The sequence below is a fragment of the Aptenodytes patagonicus genome, chromosome 1 (genome assembly GCF_965638725.1).
Source record: "Aptenodytes patagonicus chromosome 1, bAptPat1.pri.cur, whole genome shotgun sequence".
NCBI classification, from domain to species: Eukaryota; Metazoa; Chordata; class Aves; order Sphenisciformes; family Spheniscidae; genus Aptenodytes; species Aptenodytes patagonicus.
In genome coordinates this window covers 127,997,281-128,025,033 of record NC_134949.1, presented here as the reverse complement: position 1 = coordinate 128,025,033, position 27,753 = coordinate 127,997,281, and the positions used below count along the sequence as shown (strand labels likewise).

At 43.3% G+C, this 27,753-nt stretch overlaps 1 protein-coding gene across 1 annotated transcript in view; it reads left to right on the top strand.

Moving 5' to 3' along the window:
• The window catches only part of LOC143155908 (ICOS ligand-like), a 36,976-nt gene that overhangs the window by 5,838 nt on the left and 3,385 nt on the right, over positions 1–27,753 (top strand). The window contains exons 2-5 of the mRNA XM_076328882.1: positions 18,804–18,887; positions 19,304–19,356; positions 25,116–25,460; positions 26,657–26,692. Coding sequence (XP_076184997.1) covers positions 18,880–18,887; positions 19,304–19,356; positions 25,116–25,460; positions 26,657–26,692 — 442 coding nt within the window. The 5' untranslated portion in view covers positions 18,804–18,879. The remainder of the gene's footprint in view (positions 1–18,803; positions 18,888–19,303; positions 19,357–25,115; positions 25,461–26,656; positions 26,693–27,753) is intronic.

The window sequence follows — 27,753 nt, the reverse complement described above, 5'->3', positions numbered from 1 at the left end:
ATAAGGGAATCTGTCTAATAGCCACATTCTTTCCCTCCACCCACCAGAAATACACATTTAGGACTTCCAAAGGAAAAAAGACAAAAAGAAAAAAGATGCCCAGGAGCATTTGTGAAACCCAAGAGATGAGAGGAGATGGTGACAGGGAGTGTCACCACTTTTCCAGCTCTACCGCATATCCAGCAAGGGCCATTCCATGATTAATTCAATCCCATGCACTCCTCACTCAATCACCCATAGCAATGCTTCTGACTACTCAGGCTGCAAGCTAAGTTTTCCTTGCAGCTGGCAGAATTAGAGTTAGTTAGCAGTGCTGCAGCCAGCTGCCTGGGGCAGCACAGTGTTTGGCACAGGCTAACCACACTAACTGCTGCGTCCTCCAACTCCTGTGCTGCCACACACTACTCATCTGTTAGCAAAATGCACAGCGGTGACTTAAAAGCTGGCTCAGACATCTGCACATCCTGCAGCAACTGCATTAGAGTTATATTTCCAAGAGATTTTTGAAAGCAGAGTGTGACCCTGTAGGAATTTGAGGCCCCTTTGTGCTAGGATCTATAGAGTAGAAGCTATTAGAGCTTCTGCTGTTTCCTATAGCAAAACTTATTTTCTTTTAGAGAGTGATTTTTTGTTTGACATGAGGAAGGAGTCTTTCCTGACAAGAAAGGCTGCAACAACATGCAGTTGAGAGGATGGGAATGAGAGCTCCCTGGGGTACCCCTGTTGTGCTGCATCTCTTGTATTTTCCAAGTCCTCTGCTGGGAGAGAGGGAGAAAAAAAAAATAAAAAAAACTTTGAGGATAAAAGGTTTCCCTGGAAAGGTCTCCTCTGCAAGACAGGCTGGGAAATAGCTGTGCCAAGCTAGAGAGTCAGGGGTCAGCATTTCATCTGTGACTAAAACTCATGTAAGTCCCTATACCGTAACACTAATTTTACTACCTCCTCCCCCCATTTTTTCGCTCCTCACAGAGGAGCGAATGAAGTGGAAAAGAGTGTGTTCATTTGTACTAGAGCATTGTCACCCACCCAGTAAGTATACTCTGGGGAAAGCTAACTCCATAAACAGCTCTTGGGCCCACAGTTAGGGTCCATTAAGGCCAAAGAGAGCAGCAGCACCTTGCTGAGCACAGACTCCTTTTATGGCACTAGGATGTGGCCATCCATGGTCTGGATGAAGCCTTAATATTCTCAAACCAAAAGCAAAATACCTAATTAAAGAGTTAGCAGGGATGTATGGTAGGTCTGGCTGGGGAATCTTTGAATTTCCTCATGGGAAACTTCTGTCCTCAAAGATTATCCTCCACACAATTAATTTCACCTTTTGAGTACCTAACTACAGCTGCAACTTTCATGGTGGTCATAGTATGAAGCCACTATATTAATTTACAGGTGTCTTCTGAATACTGCTTTCACAGCTGAAGCTGAACATCTTGATTCAGATGCAAAGTGACATGCACAAGCTGTTCTAAGCCAGTGCAACTCTTCTGGCTTGACACGGTTGGCAGTGTGTCCCTACCTCACCCCAACTACAGATCTGTTCCACACCTCAGAAGAAGGGAGAGAAGGATCCAAGTTAGCATAGCCTTGATTAAAATTCAGTTTTATTGTCTTGGTCCCCATTTTCCCTTACTTTTCTTCTGTGTTGAGAGAGGCATAAACAAGTTTCTACCCAGAAAGAGTCCTTGTTTCAAGGGTCATCTCCAGGGGATGTAAAAGTGCTGCTTCAGCTCCAATCCTCCTTGCATTTGCAGCCCATGGTACAGGAGATTTTGCAGTGGAGGAACTGTAAGAAATAGGGCACAGCTGAGGTAACACAAGTCACGGCTAAGACCACCATCAGCTCACTGCCAGCAAGGTACAGATCAGAGACACCCCATGACTTACCCTGTTTAGGCCAGGGCAAGTATTTCATCTCGGCTGGCTCCAGAGCCTGGGGGGCTGCAAGGCTGCAAAGCTAATCCTCAGACATTTTGCCTCCCCTGAACAACTGCTTAGAAATAGGGTTGCTTCAGTTCCTAAAACCTCTGTGTTTCACTTCAGAGCTGCTCTAAGGAGTTCACTGTCCTTCTCCAGCTGCCACCTCAGTTTTGTCTCTCATATGACTGTTTACAGCTTGGATGAAGGATTAAGAAAGACCAACATGTAGCATTTTTAGTTCAGTCCTCTAAATAAACAGTCCTAGAAGCCCCAAGGTCAGCTTTGAGGTCCTCAAAATCTGAGGCATTGTAAGATACATCCCCTTCCGACTACCAGATGGGAATTGAAGAGCCTCATTAGTTATGTAAGGGCTTTGAACTGCAGGCATGAGATCAGCATGTTAACATCTAGAGAAGACTTCCATGAGTGCTCAGAGGAAGCGCTTGAAAACTAGGCCATTCGAAGTTTTAGTTTGAGTACTTTCTATGAATTATTTCTCTCTTGTGTTGAGCCCATAAGCTTCTAATTTGTTTAGCCATTATCAGTTGAAGCACAGTACCAACCCACCTAATAATTGCTAGTTAACTCTCCACAAACATGTCAGCAAGGAGAGGAGAAAAGAGCTTGTTCCGTTACACATTCTCACAAACAGACATTTGTGTCTACAGAAAGGGCAGCTGTAACGTTTAATGGCATTTAATAGTGCTCTAAAGATCCAAACAAAGTATTTTGTTTGCCTGCATTATAATGAATCCTCAAGATGTTTGGCAGCTGCCGGTAAGCTAAGTACAATGCCATACCTAATCAATTATCACTTTGCACTTTCCTCTCTGAGGACATCATATCCCTTTTCCTGTGAAAGTTCGGTATGCAGTAAATTGCACACCAAGTCCCATTAAACACTCTTCTCCCAACTTCCCCAACTGAAATTACAAGATGCAGCTTGAGTAAGCAGTAGGTAATCTCCACATTCCCATCAAAGACCAATCAACTTCTCATTGAATGCATCAGCTATTTTTACTAGTAAGCAAATACAAATGGGAGAAAGAATCCCGTCTTTCCAAATCAAAGTTTCTGTATAGTTTTAACTCCAAGCTTAGTAATTTCTGAGGCCCCAAGTCTTGTCATACATTACCACAAATACTCAGAACTCAGGCTTTGGCTACCTCCAAAAGATGGGTTTTCATGAAGTGTTAGTAGCAAGAAAGGATGTGGATTCAGGCAGCTCACCTGTGGGAAGCAGGGGTGGCCCAGGCAGCACATCTCTTCCCAGCAGCATTAGGAAGACTCACTCAGCTGCTACATCTGTCAAGACTAAAAGCAAGTGGCATATTACAGTGACAAAAATCCTCCTGGCTACAGCTTTGTTAGACATCTCCCTAGAAGGGTCTACTTCCCTAGAATCTGATGGCAAAGCAGAAAATCAGTTGTTTACTCTAGCAGTAACAGCCGTGCATTGAGTAATATTGTGTTTTAGGAGGGTTTGACTGTATCAGAAAAACACTCATAAAGTACTTTGAGACATGCAAGACTGGACAACCATTCAATCCTAACAAAATATCCACAGCATGCTACAAGGTGCCAGAGAACCTAGCCAGATATACCTATATATGCCCATGCCTCTATACTCTAAAGTAGTATTTATCCACGTGCAGAGTATTTGACCTATGATTTTAAATGGATCTTCTGCAAGAACTAAATAAAGTAGTCTTTTTTTAAACAAGTGTAACAGGAGTTCTTAGTTAGAGAAACCCAAAGACAATCCTTTCAGCTGGTATTTTACATGTCTTGCCCTCACTTATGGAAAGCAGGGCTATTCACTGGTGTTTGCTGTTCTCAGAATGTGTATGATATGACAGAAAGATAAGATCTTGTCTCTGTCTCCGATTCGTGTAAATATGCACCTTAAGAGATCACTAAAGCAGAGACTATCAAAAGAGCTTGAGAGTAAACAGTTTTTAAGGATTATCACAACTAGGATGCCCAATGTTTATGTCATGGCTCTAGGTCATGTGGACAGAGAAACATTTGAGAAGACTGGCCCTGCAACTACATAGTCATAACCATCTGCTCAGTTATGGGTGGCCTCCCCAATTATATTGGTTGTCTGACATTCTTGGAGAAGATATCCAAGGATGCAGAGTTCTGAGATGGTATTATCAGAGGTTTCCACTCACACACATCTTTATTTTTTTATATTGCTGGAACAATACAGCGCATCTTTGTGCCCTTTATACTCCAAGCTGCCCAAGTAGCAGTTTGCTGCTGAACAACACACGCTTAATAGCATTTCCAAAATCAGTGGCACAGACCTAATCACTCTAATGCTCCAACCCACATATTCCTGGATTTCCAAAGAACAGTTATTATCTAGGTGATGCAAACCCTCATCACTTGTGTACAACTCCAGCCAAGAGCTTGAAGGATGCCAAAACAGATGTGCCACTGGCACCTGCTACTGTGCAGAAGAGCTTGTATCTTTGTTATGGCACTGTAGAGACTGAACCAGCTCCTCTGGCTACCCAGAGCTACTAGATTACAGCTAGTGGAGCTGCAGCCTGTTCAGCCATTGCAGAAGGAGCTACTGGGTCTGGATCATCCTGGGGAAAAAACCCTGATGTGAGATGCCATCAGAAGGTATTTCACAAGGTCTTAGTCAATGGAAGGGAAAGAGCAAGCATTCAAGGGAGATAAGTGTGTGTGGTGGGAGCAGGGAGATGTCATGAGGGGTTCTTCAGCTAGAGCACTGTCAAGACTTCTCAACAACACGAGTGAAGGTAAATGTTGCTGTTTTGGAAAGGAAAGGGCTCAGTCGCTCCTGCCACTACAGAGCAAAGGGGAGGAGGAAGGGATGGGAAGGGGTAAAGTAAGATTGCGGAGAAGCTGTCTCCGTCTTCTACCACCTTCTCCCCAAACAGCAAGCTGCCGATCCTTCCACCTTGGCGGCTGCTCCTTCCTCAGACTCTAGCTGCTCCTTGCAGACCAGTGCCCTAGGCAGCTGCCTCCTGTGCCTGAAGGAGGCTGCTATTTGCAGAACCAGGGGCTCAGTGCAGAGCCCCATCGTGCAGGACTAAATCCCTACAAAATTTCAAATTATTTTGCTTTAGATCAGTTCACTGATTGCAAAGGTGTTTGACTGTACCTATCATTCCTGAGGCTGATAATCTAATCCATTCACAAAGCTTACCTTCTCAATAAGGAAAGGTGAGGCCTAGAAACCAAACTGTAGGTCAGTGCAATGCACTGCTGAATTTGCAAGCCTTATTTGGGATGTGCATTTCACACTCTCAACTTCTACTTTGGGGCTAGTTGAAAATATACCGTAAAACTAAGTTTGCCTAAACTTTCACAGGGGGTTTCCTATATTGAAAGTGTAGAACCGCAGAGAGGCCAGGCTGATCTTTCACAGCATATGAAAGCTTGTGGTTTTGCACAAGCTGCTCCTCTTTCTTTTCAAGTCATTACTTACCAACATGCTTAAAACAGCATGAACATAAAAGTTCTGTTCAGCATCTCTGACACTGAGAAAGGTTAAGTTTGGTGGACTCAATTACAGAAAAGAGATGACAGCAGCTACCCGTGCACTGCTCTCCTAGCGTAGGTGTAGCCTGCCTACCTAGCCAGCAAGTTGCCTTCGTAACAGAGTTGTACAAAGTTCATCTAGTGACTCATTGCTAAGGTGCTTTGTTTGGGCCCAGGGCCATATCTAAAGTGACCCCCACCACAACCCTCAAGATGACCCTATTGTCCACTACCAAGTGACCATCAGATGCTATTACAACACAAGACATCTGTGTAGCATTCATAAACTTGACACCACCTGGTTGCTTTCAGGTATTAATTCTCCAGCTTACTTTCACCTATGTCCTACTTTCAAATGACAAGCATTACACTCTCTGATACTAAACATAGTAACTGGTGAAAGGTTACACGGCTACAGCTGAAGTAAGCTCCCTTTGAGGAAATGAAACAATTCGCTACCAGAGCTCCATTATCACTGAACTATATCACCTTGGAAAAGCAAACTACAGACCACTTGAAAACCAGCAACTTGTAGGACTCTCATCCCCCACATAGTTCTTGGGAGCGATAATCAATTTGCATATTGGGTTGTCATCTTTAAGTTCAAAGACTGGCTTATCTTTTCTATTCTCTCACAATCCAGAAAGATCAGTATCAGCCAATTGTATGAAGATGCAATTAACAGTTCACAACCCGGTTTCTTGAGAAAAGTAAGGCTTATGTGATCAAGCAAAGCACCTCCCTAATTCCTCCCTCTTCTCCCCAACATCCCTTGTAGCCCTTTGACAAGTCTTTCAAAAATAAGCAAAAAAAAAAACAACAAAAAAAAAAAAAACAGAGGAGATTGTTAGCACTGTTCTCAAGGCAAGAGAAAAGACAGAAACCAAGACAGCCCTGTAAAGTCAGCTCTTGTAAGAGTCCAGAGAACCTGTGTTAGAGAGCAAAAGCATTAACAGCAGGAGACATTAGAGAATCCATGCCAGAACCCATTTGCCTGTTCCATGCCCTTCTGTGCAGTTTTCTTCCAGCAATTATGGAACAACAGTTTGTCTTCCCTTGACACAGCCATTCTACTAGGGAATACAACATCCAGCACAAAGCATTTCCAGCTTGACTGCTGATAACTCTCTGTTCTTCGGGCATCCTTTGTAATATCATCTGTATTGCTGTTGTAGTAACATCAGTTGGACTTCCTAGTCTCTCTGATCTAGTTATTTCTTTCCTTGTGTTTAAGACAAACATGAGAGTTACACTCTGCAGCTCTTGCCCAAATAAGAAGTGCCCTGCTGGATCATGCAAGTCTAACTTAGTTCTTCATCTCCAGCAGTAACAACAAGAAACACTATTGAGCGATAGCATGGGTATCTCAGATAACGGCCAGGCTTACATTGTGCTTGTACTCCCCCAGCATCCACAATTCATGCAGTCCTGCACAAAGTAATGTTTTACTGCCTACGTGAGCTAATTAGGAGCAAAGCCAGAGCAGGGACACAAACATTGCCCAAGTCATAACAGCAATTAGCATTTGCTAACTTTAAGGATCAGATGTGTGAGGGGTACATAAGTTAAATGTACCTGTTTTTCAGAATCACCTCCTATAGCTCCACCTCAGGCCCTTCCTAGCACTGAGTTGCCACTGCAGACTAGCCCAGGTCATCCTTAGCTACATCTCATATGCTCCTGGAGTTCTTTGTCCTGTTGCATTGCCTCAACTCCATCACCACATTGCAGGGCTAAATCACACTACCATCTCTGGCACAACAGTCACCTCTGTGCTACAGGGGAGAAGAGGAACCATGTGGTCTAGCCCAACAGTTGACAAGTGGTTTCTCCAGATTTTCCTAGGCTTGGGACAGTGGTTTCTGCTGGCTTTTGCCTCTAACAGCTCCAAACTTGTCTGAGGCAACATTACTGCCCCAAAGCACACCAGAAGTTATTGTTTCAAAACAGAAATTGGATCCAACAGAGTTTGGGTCCAAAAACTTTTCTCACTGCCTCAGCTGTGATAGAGCTCTTAGAGTCACTGTTGAGAAGTGCATGAAATCTAAGCCATTATCAGTTCAAAATATGTTAGTGTATAAGCCAGCAGCCAGACACCCTATGGAGCAAAATATTAAAGGAGAAAAAGGGGGGAAAAAAAGAAGAGATCAGTTGTGCCCTGTGAAGATGAGGGCTTGCAAGGCTGCCAGTGCTGATTTGCAATAGGAAAATGAAGTCACAGAAAGACATTGCAGTAAGAAATGTGACAGCATAAGCAATTGTGGCTTCTATCTCACACTGTTCCTCTGCTTTCTTCCAGGGGAAAAGACCCTTCTACTGTAAAGTAGTCCACTGAGGGAAGGGGGAGAGAAGGAATGGGAGGAGGTGGGTTTGGATTTTTTTTAAAAAAAAACATAGCCCAAACAGAGCTGAGAGTCATCTTCCAATTCTGGAAGAGTAGCACTTCAGCCAAGTACAGCCCTCACCTAAAAATCATTCACAAGAAACTCTGTTGAAGTCCTACAGTTTCCAACAAGATAGTCAAGACACTGAACCACCACAGAAAAAGGAAAACAAGCACACACAGGTCCCCCCACCAAGTCACACACACAGTTAACAATGAAACAACTCGCAGTAGGTTCCCCACATATACCTGAAGGAGAGAGCAGGCAACGTGTGAAAATTAATTGTACACACACGGCTGTAGGAAGAATAGGATACTGTTGTCGGAAAAGGGTAAGGGGGAGGATGCCACCTCTTTCTTGTCCCACAGTTCTGAACAGAAACACATCTATAGGAAGCAAACACAAGTGGTCTTTCAGAGTGCTTTGAAAGAAAGGAGTTGCCTTCTTTGCTTCCAAAACCCAAGCTTGCTACTTTGAAAAGAAGCCAGCACCTCCCTGTGTGGTCGTGACTACAGATGGGGGTAAAAAATGCAATGCTATTGCACTGATAACAGAAAAAGCACTTTTGCTGGTGGGACAAGAATGAGAAAAGATCCGATCATGCTTAGAATGTTTGAAACGGGTGCTTCAGATTGTAGAATTATTTGGCTGAACTAGATCTGAACCGAGCATTAACAACAAAATCTGAAATCTTTAAGATTGAGAAACATTCCAGAGTAGAGGGCCTGCAGGAAGTGCTTATGATCCCCACTCTTCTTTTTCCTACTTACACAAATTGATTGTTCAAGATACTTCCTTCAGATGATAAATACATCTACCTCAGCTATCAAGCCAATAGTCTACAGTCCTCCAACACCTGGGCAAAGTAACTTGGACATCTCAACACAACTCTATGCTGTATGTTGTATGTACATCCCATTAACTCTATGTATGGCTGTTCTCCACTTGGAACAATTATTTACAGCTTAGCAAAACAAGCATGAAGTGCTTACCGATGCTCTTAGGGGCCCCTATTTAGGATCCTATTTGTGTCCATCTTTGATGGACAGAAGTTTCTTGGACATTAACATTCTCATGCTTGTAACAGCCATACAACTAGAAACTCTCTGCTCTGATTCTAGAGGAGATAGGTTTAAAAGACTGCATAGGCTTTAGCTTTGTAAATATTTTCAAAAAACAGGGATTGGGAAGGCAATTCCATTGGGAGGAGGGGGCGGGTTTAAGCCTGCAATATTAGGCAACTATCAGCCTTATTTTTGTCACTGGTTCAAGAGTTCTTGAACCACTAGGACTTAGTCTTTTTACTAGTACAAAAGTATTCCATGAGTACTTTGTGCTTTTCACTGGGTAACTATGGAAAAGGCCAAGATGGGCTCCTGGAGAAGGGATCAGTTCTTCCTTTTCTTATTTACATTCACTGCACTTATCTGTTTCCTTGCATAAGAAAAGGTGCCACCAGAACATGCAGGAATATCAGAGATACTTTGTTAGGACACAGGTAGTACTGGGTACATGCTGTGAATTACTCTCAGGGAAAGTTGTTCTATAAACAGTTCCTCCCTCCTCAAAAAGTTCTTACAAACTGCAGCTGCAGGTCTGTTTGCAACAATTAAAAGAAAACAAACCACAAACAAAACCCAGACATCTTCACTTTTGCTTTAACAGAGCAATGCTCCTAGAGAGACCAGCTCAGGCAGAGACTAGCTCCTTTCAGTTCAGTAGCTCCTACATCAGTGAGTTAATTAATAACATTGTTTGGCCCCAGGTTTTGTTCCAGGACTATAAAGACTTTATGATGAACAGTTGCTTATAAGCATGTTCAACAAACTGCATTTTGTAGCTTCGTAGAAAACCCCAGGATGTTATTCAGGTGGTTCCTCTCACTCAGAGGAGCCACTGCTGTAGAGTTTGTCTTCTAGGTGTACAAACCCTCAGCGAGGTGCCCAGCACGGCGCTCAGTCAGTTCACTCACAAGTTAACATCATCCTCTGAGGAAGAGCCAAGAGAAGTTACACCACCCTTGGTTAACCTCAGTTTCTTTTTCTCCTCTCACCCAGGCATCCTGAGCTTCCATTTTCAGACCCACCATTCCCAGTGTTTCCATGTCCAATGCAGCAACTACAACAGTGTTGGCTACTAATTAGCCTCATTTACCTGTGAAGCTCACCACTTTGTTGATGAATACTTAACACCTTCCTAGAGGACAATAATAAATATTTTCTGAACTTCATCCTTCGTCCAACTTTCTTCCTTTTCTCACCTGTCAGGAAATACAGATCCAACTGATTGTAGGGTTACGAGTCAGGGAGAAGATGTATTGTATAGTAACAGGTCTGATAGCTTATTTTTTCTCTGACCATTATATCTTAGTGGAATTGTGTATATGTATCACTAACATCATCTTGTCTTGAAGAAAGGTGGTTGCTCCAATATGCAAATTAAAAATAGCTAAGAGGAGAGAGAACTCACGATCCAGAAAAGCAACTTGTAGTCCTTGAGCCCGTTGCTGGCAACTGTTGCCAGCAAAAATAAGCATCTGCAGGCCGGGATTTTCCCTGCTCTCACAGCATTGAACTGGAAAGTAATTTTGGAGAATAGAAATTCTCTGGCATTAGGGTGTTATACTTCCTCCTAGACAAGGCATTGAACAAAAGTAATAAAGACATTTTATTGACTATCCCATCAGCTCAAAGCAGTCTCTTGAGCCTGAAATAGTTTCCCTTCTGCTTCCTAGGAAAGTCCCCCAGAATTTCCCTTTCTCCTTCTCCCTTGTGATCAGGCTTTATCCACTATACGAATTTGAAAGTTCAAAGGGAGGGAAGTTTTCCTCTTTCCTTCTTTGGACTGATGACATTTACCAAGGGGGTTTTATAATCCTGGCTTGGTGTGAAAGATAACTGCTGACTGAAGAGAAAAACCACACTTGTAAAATGGATAATATATTGAGCAAAACACAGCTAAAGCCATCACCACAAAACATTTATGTATTTTTTTTTATATACACTAAATGATGACAGTTTGTCAGTTTAAAAAAAAGATTTTTTTGCATTGGAGCTTTACAATATAAATAGCTCAATACTATTCTTACTTTGTGTTCAGTAACTCAATTATTGTTGAGTTATATCCTCCCTAAGTTTTATGGCCCTTCAGCTGCACTCTGTCAAGACACTGTACAGATGGGATAGAGAACAAAGATAAAAGGAATCACATTCATGAGCTTTTAGAGACTTATCAGCTGTAAGCAGTGGAAGAAATCAAAGACTCCTGAGATAACCTAGGTGCTAGGCAGAGAGCTAAGGTCAGACCACACACCTGCTTCAGCGTTTGCAGGACAGCAGGCCCAGCTTGAGACACAGGCAAAACACGCTCTTCTTTTAAATCACCAAGAGCCCTGCTGAACCAGAGGGCTGGTGGCTGTCCGGAGGTGGGAAGCACAAAGCATCTGCTGCTCCTGTGATGCCCATCCCTCCATAGCAGGAGGCAGCACCCCGTGTCACCTGTCTCTTTGCCAACCACTAGCCCTGCTCTGTCCTTTCCATGATTTCTAGCAGCAATACCCTCTTTAGCCTGCTTTTCCAAGAAGCCTGAACCAGCTCTGTACATGGGTAGCTGTGCATGTACCGGGGAGTCCTTGTCCCTCTGCAGGGGCTTAGCAACAAAGGAAGAGTTCAAATAATCATGAGATTTCCAATGTAGATGCAAGTTGAGCTTAGCCCACTGAACGATAGAGCTGCTAACTCTTTGCAGAAATTTAATCTAGGCGGAGACATTTCAGTGTAGGGATGTTTCGACAAGTAACAGATTAAACAACAGCATTAGACGATCCAGTCCTTCAATGAGAAAGAATTATTTCACATAGGGAATCTCTAATCCAGATGGCACAAAACCCTTTAAAGCAAATCATAACTACAGCGGGAGGGAAAGGCCATGAGACAGACATAGAAGAGCAAGGAGAAATTCCTGTCAACCACACCCATAATATGCAAGAACTTCCCATGTATTTAAATCCATTTTGGTTCTTCTTGCCTGTATCTAGTTTACGAGGAGCTATATACAGGGATTCATATCACTTGACATACTAGCTAAAGAAAAAAAATGTTTAGGTAATCAAGAGGGCCAGAGGAAGGGCAGCGAGATAACTATTTCACCCGTCTTCTCTCCTACCCCAACACAGCCTACAAAAGTTTCTCCTCAGCTTATGGCCAGCAAGAACCTCACACACACTCACAGGCAGTAAGAGGGCTAACTAAGTTTTTTCGAGGCTATGGCAATAAGTAGGCACCCACTGAAAGCCACTTTCACAGAAGTTGAGCTCTCTACTTCAAAGTGGTACTAGTAACCCAAACTGGATCATCTCTCTCTTCAAAGCCAGGTCTCATTGTCACAACTAGCTTCAGATCATCCATTTCAGAAATATTAGTATTGGTCAGCGTTGTATTAATCCAACAAACATTTTTACTGACATCAGTTAACCGAATAATGTCTCCAGGACTCCTCACATAAGTGAGTCTAAGCATCAGTTTAGCCGTTTGCTTGTTGAATAGAGTGCTCCAGAATCAGGTAGTGCCACTGATTTAAGGGTCAGTTTGAGCAGATGCCAGAGGAAAAAACCCACAGTAAAGAAGGAAAAATTAAAGTCCTTATTTCCACGTTAATGTTTTACTCTACAATACCTTTATCTTCAGAGGTTAAACAACAGTAAAACAAAACATCATCCAGAGAGTATTAGAAGCAGATATTCAGACAGGAACTGCCCCCAAAGTCAGAAAAAAATACACAATATTGATTCAGCTGAAGGAACCCTTGCCTCTTTCTGCATTGTCATTTGTGAGCTACTTCTTTAAGGCTATGGTTTTCTTAAAGGGAAAACAAAACCCCCACGCACACCTATGCCTTTTTCATGTAATGACAATCTCTTGAAAGAACAGCTCTTTATTCTTGAGAAGAATTTATTTATCAAAAGAGAAAAAACATTTTGTTGGAACTGGCAAGATAAAGAGCAGTGGAAACTCTCAGAAGAGTAAAAGGAATTGAGAAAAAGAGGAACTTTGGGGGGAGCTATCAGAAAGGCATTATAAAAAGGAACAATGACTTTTTGGTTTCTCTTCAGAAGTTTCATAAAAGGGCATGAGACCACCGCACACCACTAGTCACAGGAAATAAGCCTCACCCAGTAAGCACAAGGCCAGGCAAAGGGTGGGATACACCATATGCTGCTTAGGCTGTGCTTCCTGAGCTTCCACCCAGACAGCGTCAAATCTGCAGCACTCAGAAACCCAGGAGGACTTATGATATGCAAGACAGGGATAGGTGGGGCTGGGAACACTTGCTAGGGATCCAGAGGGCAGAGATTGCTCCCTAAGTCAAGAGTCTTTCCAACAGAAAGAAAGCAAATGAGAGGCACTGCCCTGCCATTCTATACAGCAGCGGCATTCTCTCGAAAACCTAACTGCTAAATCTAGCGCAAAAGTTATGTTACATAGAGGATAAAGCATGTTTTAAGAGAATGGGATGAGAGTCCGCTACTGAAAGTTACAGATAGTTGCTATGCAAAACTGCCTAACACAGACCCCACAGGCAGCAGTGACACAAGGTGCCTCTGAGATCTGTGTACAGACATCCTTCTAGTCCCTGGATTGACCTTCACCCAAGGGAATCAAGCAGATGACAGATATGAAATTCCTCAGAAATGACAGTTGGAAATATGGATGACGTGGATCTTGACTGCCTGAGAATTCAGTCAGACCAAACATAACATGAAACCACTAAATACCCACAAGACTGCAGCATCATTTGATCAGTGTTGAATTCTGCCCACTTGCATACAAGAGCGTGCATCCTTCCTTCCGAAACTTGAAATGAAACGTGCCACATTTAGCATCAGTCCCCTGAGCCACCCAAACCCTTCCCATTTTGCAAAGCCACAAACAACTTAGTTTAGTCTGAGAGCTATTTAGAAAGGTTATTCTGAAATCAAGAATAAAGTCTAATTTCCTGAGCATTCCAATTTATCAAGTGTGCTAGCTCATACACACTCCCTTTTTGGCCAGACCCATCCAGAGTTTTGCTGTTTTCCTCCAAACCTTTGGGAAGATGCTTGTGTGTTTGAATCCTGGAAACTCTGGTCAGATATAAACTGTAGTTTCTGTTTCCCCCCAATGTTTTATTTCTATGTGTGTGGATAAATTCCTCCTTACCAAAATTATTTATTCAAAGCCAGGGGAAGGTGTGTAAGTTCCTGCTGCAGTACTCTGTGTGGGGTACAGCTTTCCACTGGGAGCAAGTCATGTACCATCACTCATTCATTCTTTATTCCTGAGAAGGAATAACTTTTCAGATTAGATATGCATTTGATAACAATCTTTCAGTCCCCAGAGCCTGACTGTGGCCCACGATAAGCCTTAAATAGGCAATGGGAAATTCCAGCAGCACGGGGAAACATAAGCAAGCCCGAAGCCAGCACTCCACCCACCACACACCACCTCCACAGCATAGGTGGTGTGACTGGAGCACAGGGAGGGAAGAGAGAGAGCACAGACAGAGTATACAACTCTCCAGTGCACAGCAGATAAGGACAAGTTCAAAGAGATTTAAATAGCTATAAACTTTGCTAAAACAAACAGGAAAACCAGGCCAGCCACCCTCACAAGTGCATGCAGTTTGCTACAGTGCACCTGAAGATAAGGATCCCAATCCAAGACTCGGCTGCCACCACAGCACATTTTGCAGCCTGAAGCCCCAGACAGTCCCCCAGGAGGCAAAGGGCACTTCTTCGCACTGCCTTGAGCTGAGAGGGTGAATCACACAGCAGTTAGCTATGGAAACACTACCTGCCACTGCTCACCAGTCCCCAGAAAATGGCTTTCAAATTAGGGTAATTTATTTCAAAATCTAAAACCCTAAAAGAGAAAGCCACTGTCATTTTTGGGTACATGCCAGCATGTCCCTCACTGAGATCCCTTAAATATCTTTCCTTGAACTAATTATAGGACAGGTCTCTAAATGATGCCTCATTTTGTTTACAGGTTGCTTTCAGATAAGATCAGAAGTAATCACCCAGTTTCGGTACAGACTGTTGCATCATAAGAACTTTCTCTAAGAAGCCAGACCATAATTTTCACTTGCAAGCTCACTCATTAGCTTTCTACCAGCTGTTAGCTTTTACCTAAAGGCAAAAGGTCTGCATGGCTACATGAGCAGAGAGCATTTAAAGAAATGACAGAAAATTGCCTTATTGTGTATAAGGAATAGTAAGGTGACATTTCTCTGCTCAGGGTACTCTCAGGATTTCACGAAGTTGGGGAGAAAGGTCCCCCCCATCCTCTTACAAGCATCAGTAAGAACAGTCAGCTTGCACAAATCTGTTCTCAAAAGCCAAAGGCATGGGGGGGGGGGGAAGCAGAAACACTTGAAGCAACTATCAGTGACTAAGCTACAAAGCTTTGCCAGGTGCGGAACAAGCAGTTTCCTTCTTGGCAGTGGCCTTCATTCATCTGCTAGGTGATTTTGGCTAATCCTTTCAGAATTACTGGTGTCTTCTCCAGCTGGTGCATGTTCCAACTTGTATTACCATTCATTCAGTGCCCAGCTGCATTACCTATGTTACTCAGCCAGTACTGGAGGTTGGCAAATGACGCGGAAGAGCTGGCAAGCAAATCAATCCCTTCAATATAACATCCAAATTGTCATGTCCATTTAGTTCACAATGACTTTTAAATCAGTGTCACACTTGGTGGTCACCACACAGAGGTACCTCCTCTGTGTCAAAAGGGTTCCAGCTAAGCATCTCCCCCCCTGCCCTAGCCAGCACCTTTCTTCAGCCCATCATCCCATAACAGCCTCTCAGGATCCTTCTCTAGATTTTCCATTCCCAAGTCCTTTCTGGTCTAGATCCCAAACTGATCATTCTTTGCAGTGAAAGTATACAGGTGCACCGTGGCCACAAGCCATTGCTCGACTGATCAATGAAACCAGCTGGTTTTTCTGGTACCACAACCTGGCTGCTCAGCCACCAGAACTGCTGCCCTGCTGTATGACCACAGGTGGGTCACACTCCAGCTGTGCCATCCCTGATGATCAAACAGCTACCCACAGAATTCAGAGCAAGGTTTATGGCAATAGAAAAAAAAAAAAAAAATCTGCGTACAACATGGGCCCCTGGCTCATGCACAGCATCTCTACCCACAGCATTTTCCCCTCCTGCCACCCCAGCTGTCCTGACCAGCAGAGCTATTCACAGGGCAATGTCCTTAATATACTGCAGCAACACTATTTCCAGGGTTAACAGAGCACTTAAGGAAGATACCATTTTCTTAACTTATTTTAAAGTGAGAGTTTTAGTGCTCCAAAAGCATAAAGCCTTCAACAGTAGCATTTAGACCTTTTCTCCCCCTCACCCCTCCTGCACTGGAAAGAGACAACTTGAGACAATTTACTTTGGGACAAAGTCCTGTTATTCTACAGGCACTGGGAACATTTGGTTACTTGCCTACTTGATTAATTTAATTTTATTGCCGGCTGAACTAACGTGTTCAGTAAATGGCCTCACACACATGATGCAAAAGTTGGTGTCATCCAACATTGCCAAGAAGTTCAGAGTTTTGCAATTCAACCATATGCTTTAATTACGTCACATGCCTTAGTTATTTCAGGAAGGTTAGTGTGTTAAAGTTATTAATTAGTATTTTAATTCTTCAGGAAGTGATTCTTCATTGCAAAGCCTTACTCAGTTAATTGTTTTAACCTCTGAAATATTTTTCAGTCCTAACTAATTCCTTTGTCAGATTAAAATGAACAGTAAATGGATCAACTTCTAAATTTGAAAAAAGTTACAAGGAAAAAAATATTTGTTGGTTTTCTAAACTTCCATTTCATTCAAACCAGCACTTAAAAATAAGAAAAAAAAATGTGAAATATCAAATAGAAAGTAATTATTTTAAATGCTGATCCATGTGGTGACTGAAACATCTTATACCAGCTGAACTGCAGAGATGGGAACAGATCTCCCCTTTAGTGTACTAAGAACAATCCTTCTGGAGGCTCAGTGTAAACATTTTTGTTCCAAGCAGAGTCAGCTCAATCCAGAAAGAAATGTTATTTCAACTAAACAGCACTGGATTAAGCTAAATTAAGGGTCAGGTTCTCCAGCTAGACCAGTCTGAAGCATTCCTGCTGTTAGATACTGCTTCCTAAAACAAGACCTGCCTTACTGTTTCTTTATGCACAAGCTTAAACTTCGGTAGGGAAGTAACAAAAAGCACACTGATGGCAAGAGAGCTCAACATTCACATGCAATTCGGATGCAATTTGGTATTTCAGGTCTGATCCCACTTCCCCCCAAGTCCAAGACTTCTGTACAGGCGTTTGTGAGAACCAGAAAGCCCACAGGGACTCTGGGAGTAAGCCAGCCAAAGCCAGAAACGCAAACAAGCTGGCTGGGCTGGAACAACAACCTTCATGTGGTTCTTGAATCAGAATCAAAACTGTTACAAAAATGACTGTAACGTCCTTCAGAAGGACATCATTCCTAGGAGCTCTGACTTTTGGGTCATTGCTGTCCGCTGCTATTACGCCTTTACGCAGACCTGTTAGCTGGCCACACCTACCAAATTTTTAGTTCTTTCTGCATAGGGAAATATCATAAGGACCCCCTTTACCTCCAGAGAGAGTGGGCAGAGCCACAGTACCTCTACAGAGCACCAGCTGCCAGGCTGCCCTCCTTCAGCCTGGCAAGAGACCTTGCTGCTGCCTAACAGCAAGTTGGTGTGGAGCCCTGGTTCCTCCAGATCCACCTCGCTCTTGCCCCAGTGCCAGGCCAGAGTGCAGGATAAGTTTGCTCCTGGTATTTTTGCAGAGCAGCCTTATGTGGAGCAGAACACCTGTACAAAGCTGAGAGGGAGGATAAACTCCATGAGGCACTATGGAGAACTAGTCAGGCAGATAAGAGTGGCCATCAGTGCCCCAGTTTCATTTACAAAAGGCAGGCAGGAAGGAAACACATATGGAATAAGCTCACTTTGCATAAATTTATACCCTTGCTTGAAACAATAACCATTACAATGGGGAGGGAGGCAGCCACAGAAGTTCATCAAAAACATGCAGGACACACTGGTTTTAATGTCAAAGAAGCCAAAGATGGCAGATGGCTTGCACTGAGTATCAGGAAGGGGCTGGTAAATTAAGCATAAGCAGGGCTTGGCCATGAGGATAGAGGGAGAAACACAGAAATCCAGCTCTCAGGTCTTGCTCACCCCAGGAAGCACCATTGCACCAGGATCAATAAGCAGGAGAACAGCACCAGCCCCTTCCCCAGACAGAGCTGCCTCAGCGGGAAGAGGACCTTGGCTAAACCACTACTTCCACCATCAGCATTATCTCTGGAGCACACCGGGGAGGAACGATCACTCAGATATTTGTACTCCTTAAGCTACGAGATGCTATGAGGATGGGGACCCCCACCCTGCTCTGGGTTGGTTCCCCTCCCCCCACTTTGAGAAATTACATGACTTAACAGCCTCCTCAAAGAAGCAGCTCTTTTAAGCAGCATTTTCCTTATAGACTTATTAGCCATGTCTGTATTTTGTCAGTAGATATACAGCTTGGGTGGTATTTGGTAGCCTGAAGGATGGTGTCTACACCTCTTGATAAATACAATACCCATTAGGTTTCACCACCTCCTTTGATCTCAGCTGGCTATAGAACAAGAATCCCTTCACTGGGTTGAAAGCTCAGGGCTAGTCAGTGCACGGCTTGTGACTCACACCCATCCTACACATGAAAATAAATACACTCTGTGTATTGTAGAAGTGTATTCAGAGGGTAAATACAGACTGTTATATACACTCTCTGTATTAAATACACAGAGTGAAAGAAAACAGACTGAACCACAGCGAATGAAGTACTAGTAAATAACCTATCCCCTTCTGGAGAAATGCTTATGGCAACAAAAATTAAGATCCTTTCACTCTTTTACTTTTTCAGAGACAGAAGTAGCACCTAGAGTGCCTGGTGAAGCTCGCAACAGGGAGGGATTCCTAAGGGCTAGGAAGGCACAAAAATGAAATGGTAAGCTATGGTTTTCTTGTGCTACGAAGCAGCTGAAGTTTGGGGTCAGAGGGAATTTCATTTAATTACCAATAGAAAATAATCTCAAAAGCAAACTATGACTATGTATACATAATTAACTTTATCCACATGAGAATGCAAGCGGGAAGTATGAGTCTGGTGTTTGCAACTGAAGCCCCATCCCATTACAACCACTGAGAAACCTCAGATCTACAGCCAGGAGATAAAACCCACACCAAGACTAGATGACAAAACAAGACAGGGTTTCTAACCCATCCAGCTTCATAACCAAATTCTCTTCACAGATGAGGGAGTTGTGAAACAGGGCATAAATTACGCCCAAAGAAAAGGTCTTTGATCTCTGCTCTAGCATTCTAACAAAGCATTTGGCATTTTTCTCTCTCTCACTTTATTAGGGAGACTGCTCTCTGGATGGTTACCTGCTTACTGTTTGCATCTCTACGCAGAGGTAAATATACTATAATACACATCTAGGAGTTTGTGGAAGTATTTATATGTGAATACACAAACTGAGACTCTTGGAGCAAAACAAAACAAATACATGCTTTGCTTTGAATATATTTCATCACAGTCCAAGGTTTGCAAGTACAGGTAATAACCTTCAGATAAACCTCTATATCTGAAAGAAGTGGTTTCAAGGTTAAGGTGTTTCAGGCCCACAAATTTTTACCTAAAGTTCATCCTGCCCACATCCTTAAAAATACCCTACCATTTCTGTAATGTTAAGGATGACTTAGAATCTCATCCTTTACAACCCCCAACTGCCTTGCATCTGTTTTTGTATTTAAACTCATGAAGTTGCTGGGCTTGCTACAGGCATAACCAGGAAAGTGAAAGGACTGGAGCCCAGCAGCAGTCTCTCTGAACCTCTGCACATGCTCTGCCAAGTTCTAGCAGAGTTGGGTTTCTGACATTAGATATGCTCTTCCCTATGAAAGAGAGAGACTAGTATGTGCCAGTGAGGCAGTATTCTACAAGCTGCAGGGGCAACTCCCTGTAATTTCCTTATCTGAAGCTTAAATTCAGCAATATTAAGACTTCTGTGTGTGGTCAAGACACCTCTGTTTACCCAGAAGTGCCTCGCATTTACCAGGCACTGTGGTGGTTCAGGAGATTACACTTCATCTGAAACTAGTCTCCTTCTCTCTTCTGGAAGCACAACTGACATTTTTAGGGAAATCTTTCATGTGTCTCCACAGAGCAGTGTGAAAAGTCTATTGCCACTCAAGATGTGCTCTTTTGGTAGCTGAGTGTACCTGCAAGCATGCAGAGCCATCTAACTGACTACCCTCTGACTCTTTTTTTTCCTCCTCCCTAAAATAAGGGAATTCATGTTCAGTGTTTCTGAGCAAGCAACTGGGATTGCAAACAGCCCCCTACCCTCCCCACAATACTTTTGCATGTAGGTGAGACATGAGCCTGTAAGGAATCACACAACACTACCTTGCCAGAGTAACACATTTCAGTTTGAGCTCATAAGTATTCAGAAACCCAGGAAAGTCCCTGTTGCCTTGTTTCTAACGCTGGAATATTTTTCTGCTTAACCCATTACTTCCACTATTAAACTATTTTGCCTACTGTCAGAACTGCACTAACATCACCAGAGTGAACTTGAGAGACACACTCAAGAGCTTTCCACTTCCAGGCCCTTTATCCACAAGGCATAAACTCTAGATCACCTACTGGCATCCCAGATTCCTCTGGTACAAGCAATATATAATTAATAAACAAAGACGATTACCATAGATCATCTTTGCCGGGGGGAAAGGAGGGAGAAACAAAAAAGCCTAGTCTTTATGAGCTTCCCTGCACCACACCTTGGATACTGAAGCAGCAGTGTTTTCTCATTATAGGAATCTTACAGATTGGTTAAATTAGCACACTCAACTTCACCTTGATAGTCTTAAACATTTGGGCAATATTTAAAACACACAATTAAAAAAAAAAAACCACAAAATAAACTCAACTCACTTTACATTTGAATCTTACAACTGCAAGTGAAAGCTGTGTGCCAACACGCATTTTTTTCCAAGGTAGAGAACTGCACCTTCCACATGCAAAGCTTACTGGGTAGATCAGATGAATACTACTTGCTCTGCTTCACCCACCCCAGCAGCAGCTGCCACCATCCCCACTGCTCACTGCACAGCTGCTTCAGTCTTCTGGCCAGGAAGCTCTCTGCTTCCACACCTCCTGGAGCATCAATAGGCTCAGTGAGAAGCTTAACACAGCATCACCAACCTTCAGCATGACGTTACTCTTCTCAAGACTGGCTTCCATAAAGGCACTTATTTGACTTCTACCCAGAAGCCTGTTCTTCCCATCTACAAAAGACCTCATGCAGCTGTAAGCTCTGTTAAATAACTCATTACAGCCAGATTACAGTCACCTGTTCTTGTCGCAGGCAACTTCAGCAGCGCTTCCTTTTTTGCCTCCTGCTGCCCTGGTTTTACCAACTGAAAGCAGTATAGGGTAGGGTGGGTTGAACCGCCTGGATGCATACAGAGTCATTGCAAGTGTTACAAGGTTTGTACACCGTATCATGCAGGAAAGGAACAGCTACGCTAGGCTCAGATATGCTGGGCACCGCTGTCCTCCATCTTCAGAAAAAAAATAAAGAGCCAAAAAGCAAATAGGTGCACTTCTGAAACCAATATCAAATTTAGAAGCGACCGCAATCAGGAGATAAGACCAACACTCTTTCTCCCTCTTTTGCTCATTAAGCAAATGCTTATTGTCCATTTTTCTTAATAGAGCTACAAGATTTGTTGATTTCAGGATTATCTTTTCTTCATCTACATGCAACACCATACATTGCAAGCACTCTCTCCTAATGGCATCCTGTGGACAGGACTCTTCCCACCAGAAAGCTCTTCTGGAAGCTCACTTCTTCCAGGGCTTACAAAACACCTGCAGCAGCCTCAGGCACACTCATCTCCCCGCTGTGGTTAGCTAACCATGGTCAGCCATAACCACAGTCCACTTTCAGACCTGGCCTTGCCTCAGAGAGACTCTGCTGAGCACAGCCTTACTCAGCTCGCCAGGCCCAAACAGCTCAGGGACAGGTCTCAGGCTGCTCCCTCCCATCCCTGCACTTGCTCAGCTGGCGGTGGCCCTTCTAGGTGTGCTGCGTACAGCTGATGGTCCTGCCTGGGTATGTCACTCATTGCAGGGCTGAGGCAGTCTCCTTGGGGAACGTAGGGTCATACGTGCTGTGGCAGTAAGGGTACAGTACAGTGGAGGCTGAGCTTTATTACAAATAAAATAAGACCCTTGTTTGGATACTGTTGTAATTCAGGTTCCCCTTGAGAAGCAATACCTGCTCAGCGACTGATACAGGCTGAAAATGGTTGAGCTCTCCACACAGTAAAGGGAGTCTCCTTCCACTGACAACCAGAAATAGTACTGGGGATATGTGTTTTTTTCAGCTAAAAGTTTACATTGTTGGGCAAAAGTGGACTGGGATTTTCAGCTGAAAAATCTGAAAACCTAAGGAAGGCAGATGTTTGGTAACAGAGTTATAGATTCATAGAATCATTTAGGTTGGAAAAGACCTTTAAGATCATCAAGTCCAACCGTTAACCTAGCACTGCCAAGTCCACCACTAATCCATGTCCCTAAGCACCACATCTACACGTCTTTTAAATACTTCCAGGGATGGGGACTCAACCACTTCCCTGGGCAGCCTGTTCCAATGCTTGACAACCCTTTTGGTGAAGAAATTTTTCCTCACGTCCAATCTAAACCTCCCCTGGCACAACTTGAGGCCGTTTCCTCTTGTCCTATCACTGGTTACCTGGGAGAAGAGACCGACACCCACCTCGCTACAATCTTCTTTCAGGTAGTTGTAGAGAGCGATGAGGTCTCCCCTCAGCCTCCTTCTCTCCAGGCTAAACAACCCCAGTTCCCTCAGCCGCTCCTCATAGGACTTCTTCTCCAGACCCCTCACCAGCCTCGTTGCCCTTCTCTGGACACGCTCCAGCACCTCAGCGTCCTTCTTGTAGTGAGGGGCCCAAAACTGAACACAGTATTCGAGGTGCGGCCTCACCAGTGCCGAGTACAGGGGGACGATCACTTCCCTACTCCTGCTGGCCACACTATTTCTGATACAGGCCAGGACGCCATTGGCCTTCTTGGCTGCCTGGGCACGCTGCCGGCTCATGTTCAGCCGGCTGTCGACCAGCACCCCCAGGTCCTTTTCTGCTGGGCAGCTTTCCAGCCACTTTTCCCCAAGCCTGTAGCGCTGCATGGGGTTGTTGTGACCCAAGTGCAGGACCCGGCACTTGGCCTTGTTGAACCTCATACAGTTGGCCTGGGCCCATCGATCCAGCCTGTCCAGGTCCCTCTGCAGAGCCTTCCTACCCTCGAGCAGATCAACACTCCCGCCCAACTTGGTGTTGTCTGCAAATTTACTGAGGGTGCACTCGATCCCCTCGTCCAGATCATTGATAAAGATATTAAACAGAACTGGCCCCAGTACTGAGCCCTGGGGAACACCACTTGTGCCCAGCCGCCAACTGGATATATATCAAAGACATTATAATTGAAGGCACTTAGTTGGCTCTGTGATTTAGCTTTCTGAATTATCCTTTTCCTTCTGCTTTTTTGTCTGTCTGGATGGACACAATGTGACACCAAACAAGCCTCAAAACAGACACTGATTAATATAGAAACAGAGGCCCAAGCGTGTAACAAGCTGAGCCCTCGCTGATGTCAGTGACTTCAACAGGGAACTGGGACTCTCTTTGGTCTTTAGCCCAATATATTCACAGAGCTGGTGCAGGCCTAGAACATAGGAATGACAACACTGCGACCAAGAACATTTATTTCTATATTTAGTCTGATTACTTACCCCTTATGCTTCACAGAACTTTGGCCATGAAAACAGATTCAGTTGTTTCATGGTGAATTTTAGCTTTTCTTCTTGGCACAATTGCAGACTCATGCTGCTTTTGTTCTGCTCCCTGCTGGGGATGAGTTTTCCATCCAAATTAATTCATCTGCATTTTAATTTATAAAATCATTTTATGAAACAGGTTGGTCAAAGTGTTAATTTAAGCCCACAGCCTGTGCTGAAAATACCCAGTTGTCTATGCTTTACAAATGCATAGAAACCTTCTTCCACAACCCAGTCTTCCCCTAGAAAATATAACACCACAATCTAGTAAGAGTTGTCCTACATGATAGTGGCAGACTCCCCCGTTTGTGCAACTTTTAGTATATTTTCAATTAACTTGGAAGAATTTATAAAAATAATTAGTATCAAAGTTATTAAATGAACAGTGTGTATAAGTGAGATGCATGTGGCTTCCTGCCCTGCCTGTCCACCTGTTTGTTCACCAGCAGGCTACCCTCACCCCGGTTCTTGCATGTGATGGAATTGGTTGGTAAGGTTGGTAACATCTCTGCCCAATGTCCAGGCCACCCGTACAAAGTACCTGTCTCCCCGAGGCCTTGGAAAAGTCATTTACCTAAAGTGGGAATGACAGACCTTCTTTCTGGGGTACTGGGAGAGTAACTATACCAAAGAGTATGAGAGGCCACAGGACAGATGTTACCAAGAGTGTACCAAGCTAGATCTGTAGAAAAAAGTCCTGTTCTGTCAGACCCTCTGCAAGATGTCGCAGGGAAAGGGAGACGGGGGCCTCTAGCGCATTATTTACAAATCAGGAGCCATGATCTGACAGGCGAGCAATGGGAGTTGAGGGAGACCAAACTCATCCAGGACTTTTCTCTTGCTGATATAACACCCTTTTCACGCTTCTCCTTTTTTCAGCCAGACTTCCTACAAAACCAAAACTTGCTTAACCATGTCTGCCCATCTTCACTTCCCTGCATCCCCTTTTCCTCTTGTGAACTGACCGATCAATTAAAATCAAATCAGACACCTGATCTCAAAGACTAAGATCCCCAGAAGTTGGGAGAAAAATCACCAGTTAAGGAGACACGTTCAAGCAGCACCCACGCTGACAAAGTGAAGGCAACTTGCACACAGCAACAGCTGTCCTGCTGCACAGCTGGCCGGGCACCAAGCATACATGGCCCTCAGTCCTGGCGTAGCTCATACTGCATCCTGCCTGGCTGGGAGCAGGAGGACACGGGCAGAAGAAGGGGGAGGAAGAGAGGCGATAATGATGCAATGAAGCCAAATTGTAGGAAACCTGGTGTCCCTAGCACACTGAGAAAGTTGTCTGTTTTTTATTCCAGGTCAACCAGACACAACGTGCCACGCATTTGTTGGAGAAACCGTTGTTTTACCTTGCACCACCACCTCTCCTGGAGAGCTGATCCTTTCCAATTCAAGGCTCTACTGGCAGATAGAGTCTGTCTTAGTGCACTTTTTTCACAATGGGCAGGATTCGCTGAACTTCCAGGCCGAACGTTACCGTGGCAGAACTAGTCTTTTTTTGGACCAGATGAAGCATGGCAACTTTTCCTTAAAGCTCTCCAATGTCCAATTACTGGACACAGCTGTATATACTTGCATCTACAAACAGACTGGGGATCATCCCAACAAAACACAGAAATCTAAAATTAAACTCATTGTATCAGGTAAGATTTTTTTTTTTAGTTCAGAGGGAGGGAGTTGAGGGCAGCATTTCTTGTTGACAAGCCATATATGGCCATCAACTGGGATGACTTCAATTTTTAAAGCAAATCCTCACTCAGTTTCACTCTGTTCCTTGCTTTTGTTGGAAGAATAAGTGTGAAGGGGAAAAAAAATGCATCTTTGTTAAGCTTCAGCACAGCATATCCACAGAAGCAGCAGGACTCCTGAAGGCAAGCCGTCTGCCTCTTCCCCCTCCCTTCGCAGGAGACGTTAATGAATAATGAGATCTCCCTGACTTTTAAGCATTTGGTTATCTATGGGTTTGTTCTGTCCTGGATTTACCTTGTCCCAGAGGAACGGGAGAGTTTATTTCATTGTTTGCACTTGGGTCTGTGAAGCAGGATTAGTTTCATCTCTGGCAATTGGATCCAAAGTCCAGGCCATATACCCTTTCACATGAAAGACAGGCAGTTGCTAATTACCTTTTCCCTTGCAGCTGGAAGATCTGGATCTGGTGACAAGGCTGGACACCTTGGAATGCAACAACAATTATTATTTTTCTTCCTTAGGAAAATGAGTGAGACCATAACACATGCTTGAATAATGCCAAACAACTGAGCTAACGTGTTTGAACTACCTCCAAGCATGGCCAGCAGAATGATGGGGCATTGGGTTTGACCAGTTGACAAACTGAAAAAGCAAATTAGGAAAAGGGGATACACGTCAAAACAAGTCATAGATTTTTTTAAGGTGTCTTGCTTGAATAAATCAGCTGGAAACTTTATGGTCAACCACACACATTTAATTCTACTTAAAATAGAAAAAATTTGTTTTCAAGTAATATAAACCCTTTAATAACTTTGTTTTAATGCACATCATTCTCAAGAGAAAAATGTTTTTAAAATGTAAAGTGAAATGCTTTTGTTCAGAAAATTTCAAAGTGAAATATTTTGAAGTTTTCAAAATGAAAAAAAAGTGTTTTGAAAACACAGAATCAAAATGTTTTCATCATCTAATTTTTGGGAGCAGTAAGGTGTCTTTTACTCTGATTTAGTTCTGTGTTCGTATTTAAACTTCCAATTTGTTTGACAAATGTATTCTTTCTCAGAAAAAAACACTAACCCTTAGATCAATTATCAGTACCCTTTTTCTGTTCTAGGCTCAGACAAATAACTTTGATTGTTGTGGTTTTTTCCAGCTCCATCTAGCACTGAGGAAGCTCCTTCCCCTTCTGGTAAGGCAATAATCCTTAACCTGCTAAGTGTCTAAGTGATTATCCAGTGCTTTAATTTGAATTTGCAAGATTGGTAAAATGTGCTGAATAGAGAAAGTCCAATAGACTTATGGTGCTTGCTCTCTCCTACTAGTGTGTCTAGCAAAACACAGCTGTCCCAGACAGGGAAAAATATCTCCACCACTAAGACAGACCTAGACTGCAGAAAGAAGAATACTGAAGGGCCAGCGGTCACTAGTCCATAAAGATACTCACCATTACGGGCATCATAAAAATCAATAAAAACCAAGTAACACAGAGGCCATTCGGTTCTGGGAGTTCAGGCCTTTGTAAATTACCTTGGTATGAATGAACTACCAGATCAAGAGATTTGAGGGGTCCTTTTGGGTAAATAAGGTAATAAATATTCTAAAAATACATTATTAATTACTCCACATAAGCTCTTCTGGGAAAATTAAAGTAGATCTCATCCAAAGGCAATTCTGAAGTATAGTGCAGATGCTAATGTCTAGGTTTAATCATTACAGAGATTAGGGTCATTTGTAAAGACTTCTGGAGTGAATGCAATACAGAAGGGCTGTCCAGCTCTGACATGCCATCGTCAGTAAATTCTCCCATAAAAATCCTGCTTGTAAGCCAAATTATTCTTATTAGCTCTGCAAAATCTTAAATTGGTATCAAACCTGTAACATTTTATCATGTAAAAATCAATAGCTGCAATTTGTATTTTTTCAGTGTAGCTGAAAGATATAATCCATTACATAACAATAATTATATTACAGTTAACGTAATAAGTTCAGCCACAATATGACGTTACAGCTAGATTAAGCAGCAATAAACTCAAATAGAAACTAAGGAAGAGAAATGTTCCAGTGTTTTATCTCATGACCACACAGAAAAAATCAGCTCTGTACTTCGAGAGCAATAAACAACTTGAAAAATTACAGGAAATATCCTTTTTAGACCTAAGATGGCTCCTCTAGCTGGCTTAAAGGTCTTTAAAAAACATCAAGTTAAATTCAGTATGGTATCATGTGCCCCCAGGGACACAGCACCACACA